We start from the raw sequence: 17,212 nt of genomic DNA, 5'->3' as shown, positions 1-17,212 counted from the left end.
GAAGCAAGATTATCATCTTGTGGGAGATGCACATACTCAGGAACTTGGGAGCCCGCATAGACAGTCTTCCTAGATGACAGCTTTCTGTTGAAAAGGGTCTTCAGGGATGAATGCCAGAAAGATATATGCCTAATTATTAGATGATCGTGGCTTCTGTCTTTGCGTTTTGGATAACCAGGTGGTTTCTTATGGTGCCTTACCGAATTCCGTGGTGTATCTGGAGCTGGTATTTCTAGACGGTCACTAGACTGGGTTCCTTGACTTCTTCTCAGAGTTCCGGGTGTTAGTTACCTAGGTCAAAGACCGGGAGCAGTGGGGTGGTGAATTCCCCGGGGCTGGGAGAACCCCACAACAGGTGCAGAAGACATGACATCAAGGGTCAGGTTAGCACGCTGAGGTTTTCATATTTATAATAAAGTGGGCTGCAAAAGAAAGCAACTTTCCCTTGGTCCTGTTGTTTTCAAAACCAGACAGCACCTCCCTGGTGACAGACGGGGTCTGCGTCTATCGGACGCAGATGCAACATTCCCCAAGTGTTTGCTATTTAATGACAGATCTACTATTTAGCTCTGCCGTCGTAACACATGAGTGAGCTTTCGCGGTAAATGGGCCCTTATTAACAATAAGTGCCAAACACCAAACTGAGTGCATCAGAAAGAATTCTAATGTAAGGAGTGCCCATGGCCGCTTTGCTCAAAAGGTCCATTTTGTCTCTTGAATGGGTACTTCAAAACATAAAATAACCACAGTAACCACAAACTAACCACAACAGTATTCCTACCCGATATTCAGAAAAATCTCCAGGTGTCACTTACCCAGGATTTACCAAAACTCAGGTGAAAGAAAGAGTGGGTGGAAATTGGAAATCCTGAGCTTCACCTTGGATCTGTAAGAATTGGGGGGCACAGGGCAAGTCTGCACGGCGGGACACTTTCTCTCTCTAGGCCTCTGGTGCGTATGGCATAAACCAGAAAGGGTCTAGTAACTAGGTCTGCGGAAGCCCTGGGCCAAAGGTGGTGGAAGGGATTGCTGAGAGAGCCATGACCTCATGCTGGGCTCTGGAGGGCATGAGCTCTCATCACCGCCATGAACGTGGGTTCAGGGTGACGGTAAATCGCTGTAGAGACTGCTTTGTGCCAAGTGCATAGCACGATTATCTGCCTAATAATCACGTAAGTCCTTCCAGAGAATGGTTATTATCCCCTATACTGGTGAGAAAACTATGTTCAAATAATATGTTCATGGTCACACAGCTAGAAAGAGCTGGTATCTGACCTCAAAGTTCATGATCTTTCCAGTAGACTCACACCCTCAACAATAGTCATTTTTAAATTTATATTATAAATTTGTGAAATACTAAAACTTTGTCGTATTGATATACTATCACATAATATAGGTATTATAAAGTCCTAACAGCTAGGATTTAAGGAACATTCATTATGTAGCAGGTGCAGTTGTAAGGGGTGCTGTAGGCATCTGCTCTTTTTATGATCACGACAGCCCTGCTCGGGGCGTTGTGTTCATTAGGACAAGTTTCTAGATGCAGGGTGGAGGAGGTTAAGTCACTTGGGCACAGATACACATCCGTGAACAGCACAGCCAGAGCTCAGGCCCAGGCAGCCTGTCTCCCAGACTCCAGGCTACGCTCCACATGGCCATAGGGAGGACGTGCGGGTGTCCTTAACCTTGGAGCTGCTCATCTCCGGGGACGCCTCAGAACCCCATATCCCACGTCACTCTGGACCCAAGAATGACTGTGTCTTAGGACGTGTTTTTAAACCAGCTCATCCATCTGAAATATGTTGCCAGATACGCTGCGCTAAGAGATGGGGCCTCTTCTGCATACACTGTGAGTTCAGTCCCTGCCTCCAACCCAGCTCCTGAAATATGCCCGTCCTCGTCCTCCCAGCCTGGCCGGCTTTCCCCCAGCTTGCTAATTGGTGTGAGGGACCTCGCTCCCAGAGGCTGCCTGGCCCGGTGCAGTGCCTCTCGCCTCTCTGGGGAGGGATCCTTCCCTGGCCACCGACTCCCCTCCAGGCTGCATTCCTCGCTGGGCTGACAGATGCACCAGCCAGGAGCCTGGGGACTTTCCCTCCTCCTTCTCCATCCCCCAAGCACTTGTTCAGTGAGCACATCTCATTATTGGGCTCCATTTTCTGGTCTCACACTTAAGCTTTCTTGTGCCACCACTTCTCACCTTTCCCAGCCTGGCTTTTAATAATGTAAATCTGCCCCTCCCTCTCTGATGGCGTCGGGGCTCATTATTTGCTGTCTGGCACCACATGCTCACCCACTGGCACCTCTGAGAAGCCAGTCGCCCAGTGCAGGCATCTTCTCTCAAAGGTGGTTCAGCTCCGACCCAGCCCGGCCGAACGGGTTCAAGCCCTGCTGGGTTTGGGGTGAGGCTCCATCTGACCTGGGATGCTCAGCGGGCAGCTGGCTCTGGACAAGTCACTTAAGTGCCCAGCACCCAGTTACTTAAGCCTCCTGGGTCATAAAGCTAGGATGATGCTAGTAATAATCATATTAACATTTCCCCAATAAAGCTGTTGCAGGGAATCAAATGGAAATAAGATATGAGAAAATCCTCTGTAAATACAAAATTTGTGAGATTGTGAAGAAGTTACATTTGCTGCACAGATGGCAGGTGCCAAGTGAGTGATAAAGTGATTCATTTTGTTGACACAGAGTAGACAGTCCCCCAGAATAAGTTGGGCAGGGTGGGGGGTACTCACCTCCTGCCCCCCAAACTCGGCACTAGATCCTATTGCTCTGGACCTTCTCCAGGGGCCTAGCCCCATGACCCTTGACTAGATCACGGAGGATTACCATTGTGTTTTGATCAAAGAAATTCAGTCCAGTTTGGTTTTGTTCCATCAGTGACCACTGAGCTGTGGTTAGTGGATCTACAGTTCTTTAAGGTAACTATGCCTCGATGGAACCCAACTTTGTCAGCTGTGTTTAAAGGCTCCCTCTGTAAACTTAGGGAGCACAGGTCCCGGGATGAGGGTCGTTCCAACACTGTTGCTGTTTGACCCATGCCTCCCACAGCCTCCTAAGAAACTTCTGGAGCCTTTCAGTCACGTGAAATCATCAAGATCTGCCTCCAGAAAGAGCAATTTCAGATTCTTTCTAAACATTTTACCAGAGAAGTGTTTAAGCTTTCTCCTTTTGTAAAGCCCAGCTTTAATTTGCTCCTTTATGGAACCTCTTTGCCTCTGTCTCTCGTCCGTCAGGTCAAGTAGGCACGTTGAGTAAATCAAAAGGGGGAAGGAAAGTCATACGAATGGGGGTCGGCAGGTGAGCGGTGGGTTAGCAACAGAATCAGGTTATAGAGAGGAAAGTGCTCTTTGAATAATAGCTGGAAAATTGCACCCTTAATCCCTCGTGGTGCGTTTTAGAAATCAGCACTTCATCAAACTCTTTTACACTAGATTTGTCAGACTGTCCTAAGCATGGAAGGTTGTGGAGGGTTGCTGAATTTCTTGGTAGATTGGAAAAGTGAGTGTGTCGAGAAAAATGCATACTGAAGACACACCATTCACAGCTCCTGTCCTTCCAATCATCTCAGTCGGAAAGCCTGAAGAAGCTTCCGGAAGGAATTAATGTGCCATAAGTAGACAACGTGAGCACATCCAGCTCATCTGATCAAGACAGAAAAGAAAGGAATAAAATAAACACCAGATCTCGATTTTAGGTGTTCAGATCAAATTTAAGTGATTACTTACCTTTGCAAAAGATGTAAGCAGACCACATCGTCTTTAATTTGTTGGGGGGGGAGGAAAATAATTTGATCTCATCTCTCATGTCACTATGTATGTTCATGCTCATTAAAGAATTTTTTGCTTTAATTTTTAAAATTAAGCCTAAGGTGCCTGGGTGGCACAGTCAGTTACATGTCCAACTCTTCGTTTAGGCTCAGGTCATCATCTCAGGGTCATGAGATCGAGCCCCACATCAGGCTCCGCACTCAGCACAGGGTCTGCTTAAGACTCTCTCTCCCTCTCCCTCTGCCCCTCCCCCCTGCTCTCTCTGTCTCTCTCTCAGATAAAATAAATCTTTAAAACTTAAGCCTAGTAGAAAGGCTTCTGCTATGATTAATCTAATACAGAAAAGTATTTTCTACATGTTGATTTGAGGGATATGCATCCTTTCTTTTGAGAATAATATTTTGCATTTGTATGCTTCCCAACTGTCCTTCAAGGGGGGTGGCACAACAGGCCGTTTTAGGGATAAGGATACCAAGGCCCACACGACTCTGTGGTGGTGCCATCTGGACTAGAACCCAGTCTCTGGGCTCCCCGTTCACTGTGGTGCATGCTGGAAACTGTTAGAAAGGAGATACACTCATGATAGGCAATGGACCCTTCTGTTGTCCTTCATTTGTCCCTCAAGAGCTGAACCCATCTGAAAATATGTAGAAACCAGGGAAGGCGTCCTGGTGCGCACTGAGACCAGCACGGGGCTGCCTGCTTGTGCCCCACCCTGCACTGCCACCAGGCAGGGCTGGGATGCCAACTCTGCCTTTTGCCCGAACTCGTGCTATCTCTCGTCAGAGGTGGAGAAGGTCACCTGCCAGGGCAGGGTGGTGGATATTTCCGTGGCTTACATTCGTCACGAGGAACCCCAGCACCCCCACTGCAGGTGCCGGCCTCAGTAGGTGGGATGTGGGGTCCCGGGCCAGACTCATGGGATGCCTACCAGCTCTGCAGTTTGGCCGTTCCGTCTGTTCCATCTCAGTGGGTGAGTCCTTTGTTCTACGCTCCCCCTGACAATCTTACTTGTTCACTTTTCTCGCTCTTCTTCTTGTTGGTGGATTTTGACAAACCTAAGACATTGGTGTCTGATTTGCCTTGAACTATTTCCAGACATGTGTTAGGAACTTAAGAATCGATATGGAAGGTTTGGAAATAACTCGGATACTCTGGGATCAAGACAAAGATGATGCAAAGGGTGTTTCTTGTTAGGTTGATCTGGCTTCACCTTGACTCATTTCTACTGACCTGATTCTTAAAACTTTGTGAACATAGACATCAGTGTAAGGAGATTCAAAATATAAAAGTGTAAACGAAGTAAAAGGTGTTAGTGCTTAGTGTATTCTGCAGCCTCTACCCTTGGGGGGGAAACAGCGTACCCCCTGACACACTTACCTTGAGCGTTTGCTGGGGCTGAGACGTGACCTGGGGACCAGTCACTGTTTCCCGTGTGTCTGTTGAGCATCATGGGGACCCACAAAGGAGTTTAAACAAAGCTGCTGCATGAGAATGGTGATTGTGTTCTCTCTTTCCCCCACCTCCTCACCACCAGCTATGGTCTTCTCTGGGTGGTGAGAGATCCTTCCAAAGGTCACATTTGCCCAAAGCCTTCCTTTGCCTTAGTGTCTGAAGGAAGCCTCCCACTGGACAGCTTCTGGGTCGAGAGGTGGGCAATGAGGAGACCCCCAGGGGTGTACCATGTACTTGTACCTGGTGACTAGGGCCAGACAGGAACACCCATGCTCATGATCACGTGTAGAGTCAAGAGTGAGCGCCTGCTGGGGCCCGCCCCTCATGAGTGCCCAGAAGGCCGTGGGGCGGCCCGGCCATGTCTTCCGCTCTGATGGAGAGTCCGCACAGCTCAGGAGCCAGGCCCCGCCTCTCTCGACGGTCTCGCACAGATGCTCTCTGAGTCCCTCATGCCATCCAGGGGGAGGTGCTGCCATGATTAATGAGCAAGACACAGAGGCCACGGCCACCCCGAGGGACGGCTGGCTCCACTGTCCCCTGAGCAATCACATAAATGAGGCAAAGTGGGGTCCTGACCCCTGAGGGGTTGGGTAGGGAAGCACCAGTCTCCTGTCATTTGAACGGGGGTGCCGGGCCAGAGTGTGCCCTGGCTTTCTGGATCTCATTCTGCCGGTTCTGCCTTTGGGACTGGAATCAGAGACAGGCCCCTGTGCCCTGAGAGCTGGGAGAAGGGGGCATGTTCCCAAGTGCAGGGACCCTCTCCGCTGCCCAGAGCCTCCAGGGGAGGAAGGAACCCACCAGCATTTGCCCCCAAAATGAGAACTCCTGGCAAGAAGTCCGGGGGACAGTCTTGCTCATAAGTGGCATCTCGAAGCACTTTAATTACAGAGGATTTAGCAGGAAGTGGAATGCGGACGGAAAGGATAATGACACCAAGGAAGTCAAACAGAAAAACCCCATTTCCTTCCTTTAAGGGGGAAAAAATATACCCATTTATTGAAATGAATTGCAAAGGAAAGAATGAGGGTAGCATTTCCCCACCCCCCACCCCGAGTTCAGGGGTGTGGAAAGGGCCAAGTACCTCCTTGGCCAGGCCCGCAGCTGGGATCTTTAGCCTGTCCGCCGAAATGCAAGTGCAGGCTTGGAACTTCATTAGAATGCAAGAGCATTCCCCCTGGCAAATTCAGCCCCCTCTCTCCTGCTTCCCACAGGCCCTTGCCTGGCTTAGCTCATATTTTACATTCGGCACCTCTGGTTACCCAGAAATTGCATGCGCAATTGTGAAATAGAAAAGCAGCGGGCCATGTGAGTCCATCGGTTCTGCCTGGCGTGGCCTCATCCCTGACTTGCACCACTCCGAGGCTGGCGAGGGGATTTGCTCACAGAACGCCCGGAGGCCCCCAGACACCTACCGGAAGTCGTGACCGAAATACGTGCCCTCAGCACACCTGCATCACTAGGGCAGAGCTGTAGGTGTGGACAGAACTGAAATAAGATCAGAGACATTCACGGTGAACAAGAAAATTGCCTGAGTGGAAGGTAGACAGATGGGGTGATTTGTGGTCATATATGCAGTGACTGTTTTACTAACAGGAGCCTGTGAGGACCAGCGCCTACCACCACACGCTGTCCGCAGTGACCCCCCGTGGCAGCCTGTTTGTGACTCATGATACCCAGCATCCAGGGCTGGGTTCTAAAACCTCGTCGTTAACACCGTAATGAGAGAACATAAGGATGTCACCATTCACAGGGAGACCGGTATGGGGGAGGGAGGAGGAGGAGGATGAGAAGAAGAAATCGAGCACCACCCTGGGCTCAGTCCTTCACATGTCCATTCATTTCATTCTCCCCACAGTCTCATGAAATAGGCCTCATTGTTCCCATTACACAGGTGAGAGCACTGAGGCTCCAAAAGGCTGGACCACATAGGGGAGGCAGCAGTTGCCATGATGGAAAAAGTGTGGGCTTTGGTGTCAGACAGAGGTGGGGTCAGAGCCCAGCCTTACCACCTACATTTTCAGGGATGGGGGTAAGTTCTAGAACACCTGTTCTCTCTGTACAATCTGGACAGGTATGCCGATGTGCTGCCTTCTCAGGAGGACGACATGATTCCCTATAGCTGACAGCACAGCCCCGGCACACAAGAGACCCCCTGGAAATGCAGGAATCATCACATGACCTCCCAGTGGGAGAACCAGCATTTGAATCCCAAAGGGTCGACCTCATCCCAGCCATGGGCTCCTTCCACCGCGACGCCGGGCCCCTAGATCCGGGGAAAAAGACAGGGGAAAGACAAGTGGGAGGATGCCTTCACTCCATGATGCACAGTCCAGATGATTCTCTGAGAATTTCTGCACATTCGAAATACTCATTTAAAAATTCACAACCCCTCTCCCAAAACCGCACAACTGCCATTTCATCAGACCTGACGATTGATCCGATGAGGAAGGCGAGACAGAGAGAGGAGCTTAGAAGGAACCTATACATTGCTGCAGGATTCACCACGTGGTATTACAAAAATCGCCTGTCTCTGTCTGTCGCCCCGTGTATCACCAGCCTTCACATCCCCAGTGCCAGCCTAGCCCAGGGCCTGGCATATAGCAGGTGCTGGACACATTTGGACTGAACTAGCAACACAGTGACAGAGACTGGGAAGGGGGCAAATGCTGTCCAGGCCCCAGGCCTTGCGCCCGCAGAGCTGTGTGTGTGTGTGTGTGTACGCGCGTGTGCGTGTGGCTTTGGCCTGACTTCCACTCGCCGTAGGGCTCCGGGGCAGGCAGTTTCTTCCTATGCGTGCTCTGCGTGGCCGCAGGGGTGGAGCGGGCAGTCGTGGTCTGGTCCCCGGTCGGTGACTCGGGAAGTGGGTTACGCGCACCGCTCCTGCTTCCCGCCCAGATGTGCTTTTGTTCCCTGAAATGACAACTTCTACGCACTCACTTAATGGGATCCCAAATAACATGTTTCAAACAAATCTTTCATCACTGTTGCTCCTTGGAACACATTTCAAATGCTGGCCATTAAAAACAGGCCATTTCTCTAGCCTTTAATGATGACACTAATCACGGTGGGTTTTTGTCTCCAAGAGTCCTGATGAGCAGAGGCCAGGAGTAAATTACAGGGCTAACTTTTATGTCCATGGGTTATTGATCTGCGAGTAGTTCTCTTCAAGGGAACTACACCGGCCCCAAACCCTCGGCCATCCACACTCCCTTGTCTTCTCTGTAAGTGGGCCACCAGCGTATGGTCTTCAATTTATATTAATAAGAAGACAAGGTGATGTGTCACTTCTATAATAAAGCAATGGACGTATCAAAATATTCCACTAGTAGCTATAAATAAGCTGGTTTTCCCTTGACCCGTTGAGGGTCATCATCATTTACCAGAAGGTTCCCTGCCACCATGTACACTTGCATCTCCAGAGCCCACGAGGCGGCCCCTTCAGGAAGCATCCAGCCATCTCACTCCATGTCCTGTCCTGCCTTTGTGTCTTGGCAGGTGAAAGTCATGCTTCGCATTTGCTCCACACTGGCTCGAGATACCTCAGAATCCAGCTCCTTCTTAAAGGTGGACCCACGGAAGAAGCAGATCACCCTGTATGACCCCCTGACATGTGGAGGTCAAAACGTCTTCCAAAAGAGAGGCAACCAAGTTCCTCCTAAGATGTTCGCCTTTGATGCTGTTTTTCCACAAGATGCTTCTCAGGTGTGTGTCACCCTTCCCACCCCCTCAGGCTCAGGCAACGTTGATTGGTTTTGAGAAGCTTTGACCATTCTCGAGGGCCTGTGAGCCCAGAGGGTGTCTCCCAGAGCGCTCTGATGCGTTGGTTCTTCCATCCCTACAACTTCTGGAAACCAGTCAGAGCTCCACTGAGTAGCTCAGTCCTTTTGAATTATTGGTGTCAGCTTGGGCAGGATCTGTGCCGGGATCTCAACAAAACATATCCTTGGAGAGAAGGAAGAGGGGGCCAGTCAGCCGATGGCTTACAGAAGCAGGAAGACAGAAGGCAGAAGTGGGAGTTTCAGGACCACCTGCATCGAGGTGGTGGTGTCTGTGGTCCATGAGGACCCCACTCCTGCCTGGGCTTCTGGGGGCGTCCAGGAGCTGGGTTAGAGTTAGGCAGGCTTCTAGGGCAAGTGGTAGGCAGAGAAGCTGAGGTTGACAGGCCCGTGGCCCAAGTCAGTAGAGTGGAGTGGAGGAGAAGAAGAGAGGCTCAGGACAGCTCCTGTATTAGCTAGTGCTGCATTACAAACCACCCTAAAATTCAGTGGCTCAGAACAATAAGCATTTACCACTCCTCATGAATCTACGGGCCTGCCGAGCATTCTTGTTTCCAGCTTGGCTCACGTATGGATTGCAGTCTTGGCTGGATGCCGTCACATGTTTGGGGACTGGCTGGCTTTGGGCTGATCTAGAATCCACGTTGTCTCTCATCAGCCAGCAGGCTTGCTTTCATGGCAATGGCATGATCCAAGTACACAAGCCTCTTGAGAAGTAGCTCCGAATTGAGAGCACATTGCCTCTGCTGCGTTCTATTGGCTCGGGTTTGAGGGGTGGGAAGAGACCCCACCTCTTAAGTGGAGGAGTTGCAAATTCACATTGTAAGGGGCACACACACACGGGTGGAGAATTATGGCCATACCGCAATGACGATAATTTGGAAGCTTCTTGGGGGCCCAGGGTGCCAAGATTCCTGGACCAGAGCTCCTGGAGCCAATCCCAGTAAGAACAGATGTCTACTGGAAGATTCAGTTGCACCATCTGGTGCAATTCATCTGGAAGGAGTTGGCGCGACAGAAGCTTCTAGTAGACACATAACCCAGGTTATAGGTATATGGTGACCTACTTTGCCTGCATGTTGGCCACCGACAGCTCTGTCTTCCAGACAAATTTCCAGCACTTCCCAAGATTTATACAAAACGGGGTACAATGGAGTAACTTAGGCCTATAGCAGAACCTAAAGAAGACAAGATGTTAATGGCTCCTGTTAATTCCCTCCATGCTGCTTCTGAGTGTGGGATGTGGTGGTGCTCGCTCGGGCCCTGATAGTATACCAGACCCACAGCACATTAGGCTGCATTCATTAATGAGCCACGCAGGTGGCTTCCCCAAAGAGTTTTACCATGAAAAGACAAAACACTTTACAAGCCAGTCCGATGGTTTCTCTCTTATTACATTTTGTGTGTTCTGCCCGCCCATGGGCTCACTCATCCAACCCTGACGTTGTGTCTAATAAATGGCCTACAAATAATTTAACTAACACAGTTAAAAAACTTTTCTAAAGCAATTCTCCCCAAGTTGTAAGCATCCCAAAGCAAACCCCAAATTCAGTGTGGACTATTAATGAGTTTTAGATTTATTCCAGAAAAAAGAGCCATTTTTATTACTCCTGTTTACTGACATTTCACACTTGGTTGCAGAGCCCAGACGCACAATGCTATAGTCACTCTGGCTTTGGAATGCTTGCCTTTTGTTAAAATGGCCAGTATCCTAATACAGTGCTTCACATCAGGCACAAGGAAACCGAGGTGCAAAGATTAGTCTCACGTTCACAGTCTCTCTCCTGAGGAGACAGCTCTCCTGGATCCTTCCCCTTCAACTGTGTCGTGCACGGTGTGCCCTCCCACCATCCTACCCACGGAGTCAACACACACGAGACCGCTGGTGAAAGAGAGCCAGAGCTTAGCGAGGGCTCCAAACACGTGAGCTCTTACTGTTCTGTCCTCGCTGCGGCCGGGAAGGTCATGCTGCTGGTCGCGGTCAGCCTCCGCGCCCCAGCCGTGAGCTCCCTGTGAGCCTCCGGGGCAGGAAGCTGGACAGAGGAGGCCTCTGCTCTCAGGTCCTCCTTGTGGCTTACGAAGCAGCAGCCCCCAGGGAGGCCCCAGGCAGCGAGGAACTCGGCTTTCTGTCAGTCTGTCGGGACATCAGCTTCCTGAAGCTCAGCAGAGACCAGAACAGCCCTTGCTCCTCGTTGCCCCCATGAGCCCTCCTTAGGACGCCTGAGAGGCCTTGGCAGCCACCCACTGCCCCCTGCGGGGCAGACCTCTGAGGCTCTGGCTTTGGGAAGGTGTCGTGGTCCATTTGGGCGGCCATAACAAACGGCACAGACTGGGGTGCTTATAAACTAGGGAAATATCTCTCTCACAGTTTTGGAGTCTGGGAAGTCCCAGGTCAAAGCACTGGTAGATCCAATGTCCAGCGAGAGCCCCTTTCTGATTCATAGCTGTCCTCCCGCTGCGTCCTCACGTGGCCCAAGGGAGCTCTCTGGGACCTCTCTCCTCAGGGCACTAATCCCATTCAGGAAGGCTCCACCCCCATGACCTAGTCACCTCCCCAAAGGCTTTGTCACCTCCAAATGCCATCGCGTTGGATGTGGGGTTTCAACATAGGAACTGGGGGGTGGGAGAGGACACAAATATTCAGTCCTGAGCAGGAAGGGGGTGGGGAGGACTCACACCTGTGGGAGAGCAGAGGCTTGCTGCCGACCTGGCCCTGCCTTGGGGGCCTGGGCTGGGGAAGGCTGCCTGCTTCTGCAGGCCCAAGGCGAAAGGCAGCAGGGCGCTTCCAGGGGCCATGTCAGCTCCTAGCAATAAGAGACGGACAGGTCACTGACCACTCTGTTCTCCGTGGATGGTGGGCAGGAACTCCGCAAGGGGAGGCCTGTCTCCTGTGTCCTCGGGCCTTTGCACAGATGATTCGATGAAGGCCGTTTGGTCCACACACACCCAGCTTACTCCCTGCTGCCCTTGCATCGAGTACAGCCTATGTCAGGGTGGGCTCTCAGCCCCCTGGCCCCCACCCCACTTTTTGTCCAAAGAAGATGGAGGCTCCTCGCTGCTCTGCAGAGGCCCCTGTGGCAAGTTCCATCAAGATTCTCCAGCCTCCGTCTCGGGACTTCCAAACGGCCTCTCGCTGGGGAGGCCCTGGGGGTGTGACAGATCCCGCGGTCCCCACGGCAGCCTCATCCTTCCACCCCCTTGGCCCAGGAGGAGCCCCCAGCCGAGTTGCTGAGGCGACCACCAGAACGATCAAGAACGGGTGGGAGTGTGGTTTTTCGATTTTGGTTTGGGAGAGAGAATCGATTTCCTAATATTCAGGTCGGTCGCACCCCCGCAGCCACGTTCCTGGCAAGGCTGTGGCTCTCGGATTCCCATGGGGGTTGCGTTGCTTTGACGCCTCCGAGGGATTCCTGGAGTTCTGACTCTGGTGGGGACAGCACACCGGGCGTGATTTTGTCCTCCTGCCGCCCAGAGGGAGTTCTCAGATCTCCAAGTGAAGCCGCAGAATTCACGGAGTTCTCATGGTTGGCGGAGTGCTGTATTACGGGGTGTTAATGGGGAGATAGAAAGTCAAGAGCCTGGCCGCGGTCTCAGGATTTAAACAGTCGTGTAGGAGCTGAGCCACGCCGGCTGAAGAACCGCCATCATAACATCCTGACAAGTGGCCTTTGACATTGTACGTTGACTCTGCACAGAGAGAAAGAAAAGGCTGGTTTTGAAAAGAAGGGGATATGGATCAAGAAAGAGGAAGGAGGCTGGAGAGAAAGCAGATGTAGATTACAGGCCTCCTGCTTCTGTCAGAAATACAATGTTGCCCAAGGTCATTTTTCTGAAATGGCACATCATCTTTTTCCCACTAAGCTTGGTCCATTTCATGTGCTGTGTGTGTGTGTGTGTGCGTGCGTGTGTTTGTGTGTGTGTGAGTGAAGGATCCAGAGGGCCAGTGGGAAGTTTAAAAGGCTTGTCCAGGAGGCCAGAAGGGCAGATCAAGGGAGAGCCTGAGGTCCACGAAAGCACCCGGTGTCCCATGCCAGCCGGTTCCCACCTGGCTTGCAGACACAGCAGCTGAAATGCACTATAAATTAGCAGAGGGGTGATTTGCAGGTCATGTGTGTAAGGCTCGGGCTTGCAAGAGGCAGAGGTCCCGGAGGGTTTTGAGCACCCCAGAACTGCATTACGGCCTGACCCATCTATCATGCCGTGACCCTGGGACCCAAGCCCCGGGGAAGGGGGCTCCTGTTCCCATCGCTAATGGTCCACTCACTGCGTGTGTCTCGTCTCGTGTTTGCCAGGCTGAAGTGTGTGCTGGAACCGTGGCAGAGGTGATCCAGTCTGTGGTCAACGGGGCGGACGGCTGTGTGTTCTGTTTCGGCCACGCCAAGCTGGGTCAGTGAGAAATTTCCTTGTTCCTGCCGCGTGTATTCCCAGGCACATGGTCTGGTCTTCTGTTCTGGTCCCAGAGTCTGCAGATGAAAGGGAAGGTTGTCTCCTTTAGGTGCCTGCCCAATTGAAGAATCACCAGGCACCATTTCTGCTTTTGACATGTAGCATTCATCCTAAGTGGAGACTCAGTGTTCTAGGAAAGTGGTGATGGGGTCCTTCCCACTTGGTGCAGGTCAGGGGCATGCCCAGAAAGCCAGCAGGAGGAGGAACACGTGCCAAGCAGGGCTCTTGGGTTCGTGGTGGTGGATGGAGCCCACAATAAGCCAGAGGAGCGGCCTCCAAGCCAAGCCCACAACCATGTCAGGACCCGTCTGGGGAGAGTGTCTGACAGCCTCCAGCCTGTGCCGAGCGAGAAAGGAGAAGGGGGGCAGGGGAGCACCCGGACAGGGGTTTGGTTGACTGGACCCCCTTCAGGGGCCTTCTTAATCCTGGCCTGGGGCCATCTGCTCAGCAGGCCTTACCTTACGTGCTGGGAAGTTAGGAATTTGGGGAACTCCAGAAGTGCTCCTTGGCAGAGGTTCCCACAAAGGCTTTGCAGTGAGGGAGGCCAGTTCGAGGCCGAGACAGAAAGCTCATTTCAGCTCCCTTCGGTCTTCTTGATCTCTGATCAAAGCAGCAATGCAGATTTTAATAGAATTTGCTCCTGCTATAAAAATATACACTGCATTTAACTTGAGGAAGGATATAAAGTGCAAGTCTGTAGATTTAATCTGTGGGGTGGTGATAAAAAGAACCATCACAGTGAGCTCAGTCCGGACTTAAATCCTGTCCTCCATCTGGGTGCTCACATTCTTTGTCCCTAGTACTAGGAAATGCCCTTTGTTGCTGTGTCATCAATGCTTAGTATTTCCCTCCTTTTCCTTTCCTTCCTTCCCTTCCCCCAGCTTCCCTGCAGGTTGGGGGGGAACACTTCATGGAATGCATCCCCCCCTGCCCTGACACTCACACTGTGTTCCTTCCTTGCCTCGCTCCCCCCAGGGAAATCCTACACCATGATTGGAAAGGACGATTCCATGCAGAACCTTGGCATCATCCCCTGTGCTATCTCTTGGCTCTTCAAGCTGATCAATGAACGCAAGGAGAAGACCGGAGCCCGGTTCTCGGTGCGGATCTCAGCTGTGGAAGTGTGGGGCAAAGAAGAGAACCTGCGGGACCTGCTGGCCGAGGTGGCCACGGGCAGCCTGCAGGATGGCCAGTCCCCGGGAGTGTACCTGTGTGAGGACCCCATCTGTGGCACGCAGGTGAGCGGCTCCTGCCTGGGGCGCCGCACCCCATGATCCCCGCGGCTCCGTCCACCTGTAAACCGGGTGGGCTTGCGAGTGTTTACCTGAAGGTGGCCGGGAACTTTATGGCCTGCAGCGGCAGAGCCATCCGCTCACCCAACCTAAATATTTGTACCTTGAATCTAATTGACAATGAGCAGGAGCCGCGATTGTTGTAGCGTTCGGGGGAAATGGAATTCACTTTCTTTATGCCCCTTTCGAAAAAAGAAAGTCCAGTCTTTCTTTTGTTTAAACAACAAGCCGAAATATTTACTGCTCTGCACAAAGAGCTCCAGCCATTACTGGGGCTGTTTATGGCTCTATAAACCGTGTTTCTGGCCCTGGCTTTACTGCCGGCTTACTAGTGCGGTAGGAAAAAGTAATAACCACTTTCTAATTAGAGCCATGATGTAATTGCTAGAGCTGTGGAAGCCCAGAGAAGCTCCAGTCCACCTTTGCCGGGCATGATGCAGGACTGCTGTGTGTGTCTGTCCCTCACCGGCTGACAGTAGGTGGAGGAAGGACTCTGAGCTCCCTGGTTCATATCCAGAAGAATCGGTTCTTTCCATCTCCAGCAGGCTTTATTTCTAAGGGTTTTTTTTAGATAAGTTCATTTCGATGAGTCCCTGCCTCATCCCAGGTGGGATCTGTTTGCACAGGTGAGGATACCTCCCTATTACACCCATCTACTCACACCTGGCCACGATCTTCTGATCCGAGCACCTCAGATCCTTCCGTTCCTGTTATGAATCCCCTCCCCGTCCAAACCTCATCATGATTTGCACGGTCCCACGTGACCCGCCCCCTGCCTACCTTTCTAACATCATCTCTTTCCACTCCTCGTAAATTACATGCAGGTCCCTAAAAATGCAGTGCCCCTCAAACTTCAGTGTGCATATGAGTCACTGGGGATCTCGTGACCATGCGGGTTCTGGCTCAGTAGGGCTGGGATGGGGCCCCTGGTTATGAGTTTCTCCCGAGCTTCCCAGTGATTGACCACACTTTCCGTTGTAAGGCCCTCAGATGCCAACCATCCTCCCTCTTACCTATGTGCACGCAACACTCCCCCTCCCCTCCTGCTCTTCATCTGGCAAAGTCCCTATCCTTCAGTAGCAGCTCCATGTCACTTCCTCCAGGAAGCCCTCTTAGATGTTTCTCCTTTGTTGGTTGGGATTGCTTGGTTAGTTCTCTGCAACTGCTTGAGGGTGGACACCATGTCTGACTAAAATTGGCTGCTCGTAGTTTTAACAGGTGCATCCAATACCATTTGGATATGGAATCTAATCAGAATGCAAACTAATAGGTCTTGCAAAGCTGAACCCAAGGGTTCTCAGACTGTAATCTTCATCCGTCACCTGGGAGACTAGGTAAACACAGCTGGCTGCACTTCTAGAATTTCTGATTCAGGAGGCCTGGGATAAATCCCCAAAACATGCACGTGTAGCAAGTTCCCATGTGACGCTGAAGTTGCTGGTCCAGGGACCACACTTTGAGAAGCTCTGCTCAGTGGCATGGGCCTGCTGTTCCCTTTCCGAGAATTACTTGGATGTTCAAATACGATGTAGCCTCCATTCACTTTTTTTTTAATTTAAATTTTGTTAGTTAACATATAGTGCAATATTGGTTTCTGGAGTAGAATTCAGTGGTTCATCACTTACTTACAACTCCATTCACTTTTATAAAAACTCTGCCAGTGAAGTCCCGTGTAGGTGAAGGATCGGGTTCACTGAAGACTAAGAAGAACTGATCAACATCCTCTTTAACTCTTATTGAAAAATCACAAAAATTCTTTAGCTTATCTTTCTGCCATAGTAAGAACGGGACAGTAAACACAATAGAGTCTCTCTTTGAGGATTTTGAAGGTGCCAGGTTCCAAAATCAGCTCTCACAGTTCAGAATTAGAAGTGCTGTCAGAGTCAGAAATAGAAAATTGTCAGAATGTGTACCAACCCTGGGGCATATATCACAGATTGTTTCTTTGAATAAATCAGATGTATCCTCTTCTCTCCCCAAGGAGTGTTAGTCGAATTCTGATAATATTGTTTTGATGCAAGTTTACTCTAATTTCCAAGGGATCTCATAGGATTTAGACACGTGGCCCACAGTGCTTTCTTAATATGCCATGATCGTGAATTTAAAAACTAAAGATAAAAATAGGTATTTCTTAAGCAATAGAGATGAGACATTCAAGTATGTTGGGTGTTTTGTTTAAACCATGCTCGTACAGGTAAGCCTAAAACTGGCTTTAAGCCACTGGAGAAATTGGGAGTGGAGTTAGAGTTAACCAGGGCTGGTTTTTCCTTCTTTGGGGAGCCAGTGCTGTCTGGCCTGAGATCCCACTGTGTCACCTGCCTGTCCGCAAACATTCTAGTCTTTGAGATCAGGTTGCGGTCGCGTCCCCCGGGTTTTCTTAGGTAGGTGGGTAGCTCAGGGTACGGGTTTGCTGGGCTCTGCTGAGGTCAGGCTGGGCCCCCTGCTCCCCCCGGTCACTCAGATACGACCACTG

General features: G+C 51.0%; 1 protein-coding gene across 2 annotated transcripts in view; it reads left to right on the top strand.

Annotated features, from left to right (window-relative positions):
• The window catches only part of KIF26B (kinesin family member 26B), a 412,513-nt gene that overhangs the window by 322,522 nt on the left and 72,779 nt on the right, over nucleotides 1-17,212 (top strand). For both annotated transcript variants that reach the window (XM_081824476.1, XM_081824475.1), the window contains 3 exons: nucleotides 8,721-8,927; nucleotides 13,294-13,387; nucleotides 14,423-14,685. In XM_081824476.1, coding sequence (XP_081680602.1) covers nucleotides 8,721-8,927; nucleotides 13,294-13,387; nucleotides 14,423-14,685 — 564 coding nt within the window. The remainder of the gene's footprint in view (nucleotides 1-8,720; nucleotides 8,928-13,293; nucleotides 13,388-14,422; nucleotides 14,686-17,212) is intronic.

The sequence above is a fragment of the Leptonychotes weddellii genome, chromosome 6 (assembly GCF_054177405.1).
Source record: "Leptonychotes weddellii isolate Sample4059 chromosome 6, ASM5417740v2, whole genome shotgun sequence".
In the NCBI taxonomy this organism is placed as follows: domain Eukaryota; kingdom Metazoa; phylum Chordata; class Mammalia; order Carnivora; family Phocidae; genus Leptonychotes; species Leptonychotes weddellii.
This window is presented reverse-complemented; position numbering and strand designations above follow the sequence as displayed.